At 40.2% G+C, this 7,487-nt stretch overlaps 1 protein-coding gene across 1 annotated transcript; it reads left to right on the top strand.

The window, feature by feature from the left end:
* Nucleotides 1–6,573: 6,573 nt before the first annotated feature.
* LOC111023664 (uncharacterized) lies at nucleotides 6,574–7,226 on the top strand. Its single transcript, XM_022301138.2, has one exon. It carries the CDS (start codon nucleotides 6,585–6,587, stop codon nucleotides 7,224–7,226), a length of 642 nt encoding a protein of 213 aa, XP_022156830.1. The 5' UTR covers nucleotides 6,574–6,584.
* The last annotated feature ends 261 nt before the right edge of the window (nucleotides 7,227–7,487 follow it).

The following is a 7,487-nucleotide window of genomic DNA, read 5'->3' as shown; positions in this document are numbered from 1 at the left end:
TTTCCAACATTTTTCACATCTTGAATCAATTAAAGGAAGTCAATTTTTCATCTCTGACACCTTGAACGAGGTTAGTTTTTTATTGGTTCATAATATTGTTTCGATTTGTCTAGAATATGATGTATTTAGTTGGAGTAAATGGAATTTCTGAATTTTTATCAGTATTTTTGTGGGTAAAAGAAGTTATGTAAGTCAATGATTCATGGCCGTGTTTATTCGTTTAATGGTCGTGGTCAATGGTTTTATGATTAATGGTCGTGGTTTTAGGTCGATTGCATACAGATAACCTTGATCGGCTCACGACCATGGTCCATTTTGTCGATTCGTGACCGGGGTGTTTAGGTAGGACCACGGCCGTGGTTGTGTGATTAATGGTCGTGGTAACATGCTACATCGGCCGTGGTTCTTAATTGTTTGATTCATGGCCGTGGTTGCAAATTCCCTCGGCCGTGGTGTTTATCGTGTGATTAATGGCCATGGTAGCATGTTCCTTCGCCGTGGTCCTTTATTGTTTGATTCATGGCCGTGGTTGCAAATTCTCTCGGCCGTGGTGTTTATCGTCTAATTAATGGTCGTGGTAGCATGTTCCTTCGTCGTGGTCCTTTATTGTTTGATTCATGGTCGTGGTTGTAAATTCTTTCAACCGTGGTGCTTATCGTCTGTTTCATGGCCGTTGTGACATGTTCCCGGGGTCGTGGTCCTCTAATGTTCGATTATGTGCCTCCACTCGTGTTTGTGTTTTATATTATGTGACTGGGTGTTTATGCTGAACGCACGCGCTAAGCGTGGTAACAATTATATAGATGCAAGCGCACACCTGTCAGAGTAATATAAAATGGATGGAGTATCCAAGTATCGATCCTCAAGGACTTCTAAACAATTTCCAAACTCTAAAGTTTTAAAGAATAGTGAATGTTGGAATGAGTGATTCTTGTAAAATGGGAAGTGGTCACAAATAATGGTTTGGATTTGGGATTTGGACTTAGAATGATAAGACCTAGCCCGAATTACTTCAAGTTAGCCAACAAAGAATCAAGGATATGCTAAGGACGATATGCATTTCACTTTAGGAACCAACGACTACGCTTTTCACTTGACTTATGTCTAAGCAAGTTCAAAGTCCTAAGACATTCCCTAATATGTCTATTACGAGAGATATCTTAGTTTTAGGATGGAAATAGTCGCAACCTCGGGTTAAGGTCCTATGTCTAGGCTACTTAAGCGGAACCCTTATGTCTAAGGCGCTCCTCTCCTCGGTTTAACCACTCAACAATGCAAATAAGCAACCTTTTCAGTATTGACTTGTTAAGACTTACAGTGGCCTTCTCTAAATCCTAACTTTTTGGGAAAACATGTTGAGCAATGAATGAAAAGTAAAAACACTACTTCTTAGCAACCCTTTTTAGACATAAAAGGCTAACTATCCATAACCGGGCTAGAGACGGGAATTTAGAAAGACATATTGAAGAAAATACAGCAAGTAAAACGGTTGAATGTGGAATGCATGTGTGAAAAACAAAAGTTATCTAATGGAGAGTTTTTATCGGGATTGAGAGCTTCGCCCTTCTCTTTCAAGCAAGGGAGAGTGTCACGTGCTCTTTCCTCCAAAAACACAACTCTCTTAACTGAAAATAAAGTAAAGGCAAAGAGAGAATAAGCAAAGTGCTAGATTTTTATATATTTGAATAAGTAGAAAAATGACTAAGTACAAATGGAAACAAAACAAGCTCAATAAAAGAATGTAAAGTGCTCGGGATTTAAAAATCAAAAGTAACTAATGAAAGCAACTCAAAAGTACTTAGAAAGCAACAAAGAAACACTAAAAATGATCAAGAGAAGGAAGCAAGGCTTGATGAATTTGGTGGAGAAGTTGCTGGAATTTATAGCTGTGCAGAATTGGTTAGGTAGGTCCTAAAACGATGGTGAATCACCCATTTCCAACTCTTTTGACTGACCAAATCGTGCTCAAACTGATAGTGGAACACTTCTTCTACACGTATGCATCGGTTGGAACCACCAAAACACATTGGAAGACGCGTTTCATTAAGGGCAAAGTTGGAAGAAAACCAGTTTTTCTGCAGGCTTCCCAGGCGCCTGGCGCCTCCCATGATACTTTTTCGTCTTTTTGCTTCTTTTGATTAATTTGCACTCCCAAATGGTTCTAAAATGTCATAAATACAATATAAGCCATCGACAAACCATAGTATATGAATTTTGCATGAATTGGAACTCAAACGATCGAGAAAAATCCGAAACAAAGCTGAAACATAGTAAAAACAGCATCTAAAACCTTCTTTTTACGCATGTAAACAAGCGTAATCATTATGGTCGTGTCTTGAAACTAACACGGTCGAGGTGACTTTGATTACTTATTACTTGTGTGTTATTATTATTCTCCATGCAGGATGCGTCGACGATTTGCGATCTATGGTGGCAAGTGGAACGAGGCTAGTACGATGTACGAAGGTGGCGTCATGGGTGGGCTAGATGTTGATTCTGTCAAATTTCAAGGTCACGACCATGGCCGTGGTACGACCATGAATTTAGACAGAACCAATGTCGTGGTACTCTTTTTCATGGCCGTGGTCAAGCAATCATTTTAACCACGGCCAAAAACCACGACCATGAAATTTGCGTTGAACCACGGCCGTTAACGCGCCCATTAATTTGCCCAAAACCAATGCATCGTTCAAAAACCACTATTGCGTTAATGGCCGTGGTTCAACACAAATTTCTAAACCCTTAAACCTTCCATGTAGAAAACCCACACAACGATAACAAACGCAGCAGAAAACATCAACCCACACAAACCCACGCAAACACAACCGAAAACAAAACCCTGAAGCCCTAAATCAAAATTTTAACCACAAAAGAAAATCATAAACAAAAAACGCCGATTTCGAGCCCTACAAGTACCGAAAATACTAAATAGGCTGCCATGGAAGGAATGAAAGGACAAATAACGAAAAAAATCGCAAATATAAGTAAACAAAAACTTATTTTCTTGCCATAAAAGAGACGCAAATACGAAATAAAATGCTCTAACCTCGAAGTTTCGGATATGGGAAGCGATTCGGAGCACGATATTGACTAGTAGAGAGTGAAACAGAGGAAATTGAGGGAGCGTAAATCGAATGGGTGAAAACGAAAACGAAACGGAAGAACAGAAAAGAAGATGGAATGAGAGATACGAACAGTTTGAATTTGAACTGAGGGGTATAATGGTCATTACATTAACGGCCGTGGTACTCTTTTTCATGGCCGTGGTCAAGCAAACAATTTAAATACGATCCAACCTAGCCCATTAGTTGTCTTTCATGAACACCATGGCCGTGGTACTAGTTTTCACAGCCGTGGTCAAGCATTCATTTTAACCACGGTCCAAATGAACACTACGGCCGGGGTCCTATAGTTCACGGCTGTGGTGAAGCAAAAAATTCGTGTTACTCTTCTACTAACCAAGGTCAAACTAACAATAACCACGGTCAAAATCACGGTCGAACCTGCCCATTAATTTCCTTTCGTGTTAATTCGTTTGCGACTTCACTTGCATTCCAGATTGAGGCTAAAATAGTAATTTAATCATTCAATATTCTATTCAAAATATTAAATTGGGTCAGTTGAGTCAAATTTTTTAATTGAGGTCAATTGTGTAAACAGCAAACTTTTTTAGGTTATCTATGTCAATTTCCTGCAACAAATCTGCCGGTGAATCACGTATGTTGGTGTAATTAAAACCATGGGCGAGTTCCACTTGATTCATGGCCATGAATTTATTAAAGTACCACCAACTTAATAATTCCCCACCAAATTTTTGTACTATCATTTATTATATACTCACACATTCTCACCGAGTGCAGAGAATAAAAGTATGTTTCAGTCCGTATTGTCCAAAAGCACATCTTTCACGTGGTTTTGAAGAACTTTCATATCTTTTCCAACATTTTTCACATCTTGAATCCATTAAAAGAAGTCAATTTTTCATCTCTGACACCTTGAACGAGGTTAGTTTTTTATTGGTTCATAATATTGTTTTCGATTCGTCTAAAATATGATGTATTTAGTTGGAGTAAATGAAATTTCTGAAATTTTCAGTATTTTTGTGGGTAAAAGAAGTTACGTAAGTCAATGATTCATGGTCGTGTTTATTCGTTTAATGGTCGTGGTCAATGGTTTTATGATTAACGGCCGAGGTTTTAGGTCGATTGCATATACATAACCTTGATCAGCTCACGACCATGGTCCATTTTGTCGATTCGTGACCGGGGTGTTTATGACCATGGGCGTGGTTGTGTGATTAATGGTCGTGGTTACATGTTACCTCGGCCGTGGTTCTTAATTGTTTGATTCATGGCCATGGTTGCAAATTTCCTCGGCCGTGGTTGTGTGATTAATGGCCTTGGTAGCATGTTCCTTCGCCGTGGTCTTTTATTATTTGATTCACGGCCGTGGTTGCAAATTCACGGCCTTTATTATTATTTGATTAATGGCCGTTGTGACATGTTCCCGGGGTCGTGGTCCTCTAATGTTCGATTAAGGGCCATGGTTGTATGTTCCCTTGGCCGTGGTCCTCTAATGTTCGATTATGTGCCCCCACTCGTGTTTGTGCTTTATATTATGGTCGTGTCTGAAACTAACACGATCGTGGTAACTTTGATTACTTATTACTTATGTGTTATTATTATTCTCCATGTAGGATGCGTCGACTATTTGTGATATATGGTGGCAAGTGGAACGAGGCTGGTACGATGTACGAAGGTGGGGTCATGGGTGGGCTAGATGTTGATGAAACAATAACATATGCCAACCTAGTAAGTGCCTTGCACATGCTTACTAGAATTGATCCTGACCAATTTGATCTTATTGTACAGTGCGTATATAGATTTGATTTTCGGTATGAAGTCCCGAACTATCTAATATTTGATGACAGCAGTTTGAAATTCTATTTGAACGGCCCTCCTGATCCGTCACAAGTACCCTTATACGTAACCGTCATACCTAAAGCATCATATGGTAGTGGGAGCAGGAGAGGAAATAATTTTTTCGAAACCCAAACATCGTCTTCATTCCCATATTACCCAAGGCAGAATGATCCATGTTTTGGCCGTACTATTTCTATTGACTCTCCTCTTGATGATGTCGGTCTTCCCTCATTTATCCCACAGATTACACCATTAGCCGATAACGTTATCCCATGTAACCTAGACGACGACGAATCTCCATATTATGGTCAACTGTACGAAAACGAGGTTGAGTACAAATTTCAGAGTGATGATGAGTATGATTATGACGAATATCGTACCGAGGATGGGGTTGAGGGCGATGGTGGGAATGGATATGACAATGGGGAGGAGGATGAATATCATACCGAGGATGTGCTTGACGAACATTATGAGAATGAAGGTCAACATGTTCATGAGTCGCATACAATGAGTGGGAATGCACCTTATCAAACAGTTGAAGAAGTTGTTTCACGTCCGATGCAGAATATCATAACTGGCAATGGGTCCGACTTCATAGGTGAAATTGCTGTTAAGGGTATTTTCCATTCGAAGGTAGAACTACGCTTCAAACTGTTTGTGCTAGCTATGAAGTTGAATTTCGAATTTAAAGTTAAAAAATCGACGAAGACATTGTTCACTGTTGGATGTATCGAGCAAGGTTGCAAATGAAGTTTGCGTGCAAAGAGTATCCAAGGTGGTGACTCATTCATCATTTCGAAGTTTAATGATGTTCACAAGTGCAAACGTGAAGTACTGAATCATGATCACAGGCAAGCTCGGAGTTGGGTGGTTGGTCAGTTAGTGAAGTCCAATCTGGAGGATGTCAGTCGCCAGTACAAACCTAAAGACATTATTAACGACATGCGAAAGAACTATGGGGTGAACATTAGATATGAAAAGGCATGGATGGCGAAAAATGTTGCCTTGAATCTGCTAATAGGGTCACCTAAGCATTCATATACTTTGTTATGCAAATATGGTGAAGCATTGAAGGTTGTTAATGCAGGCACTGTTTTTGGAGTGGAACTGGAGGAAGATAAATATTTTAAGTACGCGTTCATGGCCCTAGGTTGCTATATTAGAAGGTTCTCCAGTTGTATCCGCCCAGTGCTGGTGATAGATGGTGCACATCTCAAGGGTAAATATAGAGGTGTTATTCTTATTACTTCTTCTGTTGATGGCAACAATCAAATATATCCTCTTGCCTTTGAACTTGTCGATCAAGAGAGTGATCAATCATGGACTTGGTTTCTGAACATGGTCAAGACGTGTATTGGAAAGGTCGATGGGTTATTATTCGTATCTGATCGACATGTGTGCATTACGAAATCTATTAGGCAGGTCTTTCCACAAGTAGCTCATAGAATATGCATGCAACACTTGTCTACGAACCTGAAGGACAAGTTCAAGGACGATGTCATGCAAGAAATGTTCATATTAGCGGTAAAGGCTTGCCGGAAATCAGAGTTCAGATACTATTTCTCCCAACTAGCAGGATTTCCAGAGGTCCAGCGATACTTAGAAGGAATTGGTTTTGAAAAATAGACTCGTGCATTTCAACCGGGTTTGAGGTATGACCAAATGACATCTAATATTGCGGAGTCTATGAATGCAGTCCTTGTCCATGCACGTTCTCTACCAGTCACTGCACTTCTGGAACATGCTCGTGCACTCTTACAACGCTGGTTTTACGAGAGGCGAACATACGCATCCAGTCGCGAAACCATTCTCACTAACTACGGTGAGAATAAGATGCGTACTACAGAGAACCTCTCTCGTACTCACTCCATCACACCCATTGACCATCACAAGTTGGAGGTTAGCGATGGACTAAAAAGGGTGCGTGTGAATTTAAATGCAAGGACCTGTGAATGTAAAGAGTTTGACTACTTTCAGTTTCCTTGCTCCCACGCTATTGCAGCGACCACCTATTGGAACGTGAACAGGTACACACTATGCTCACCTGCATATACTATTCAAACTCTCATTAACACATATGTCGAACCTGTTTACCCTCTCGGCGATAAGGACGATTGGATATTACCTGATGACTTCGTCGACCGTATAGTGGAGCCCCCAAGATATGTTTCGCGCGTTGGTCGACGTCAAACTATACGAATTCCATCTGCTGGGGAGACCCGCCAAGTCCACAAATGCGGTTGGTGTGGCAACATGGGTCATAATAGAAAAACATGCCGCCAACCACTTAGAACTATAGATTGAGACATGTAAAACATTAATTGAACTAGTAACCTATTTTGGCAAATGTTGTACTCTTATCTATTATACGACAGAACCAATTGATATATTTTTCATTACTCAGCAGACTAAATCGGTTGAAATTGTTGGAACTAAACGAATGTTGTGCTCTTTTCTGGAAACTTTAACGGCCGTGAGTTTATCGATCACGGCCGTGGTTGTGGTTCAGATAAACGGCCTTTAATTTCAAAACCACGACCTTCAATTTTTGAACCACGTACATGA

The sequence above is a fragment of the Momordica charantia genome (genome assembly GCF_013281855.1).
Source record: "Momordica charantia cultivar OHB3-1 chromosome 5 unlocalized genomic scaffold, Mcharantia_2.0 BLBB01000005.1, whole genome shotgun sequence".
In the NCBI taxonomy this organism is placed as follows: Eukaryota; Viridiplantae; Streptophyta; class Magnoliopsida; order Cucurbitales; family Cucurbitaceae; genus Momordica; species Momordica charantia.
This window is presented reverse-complemented; position numbering and strand designations above follow the sequence as displayed.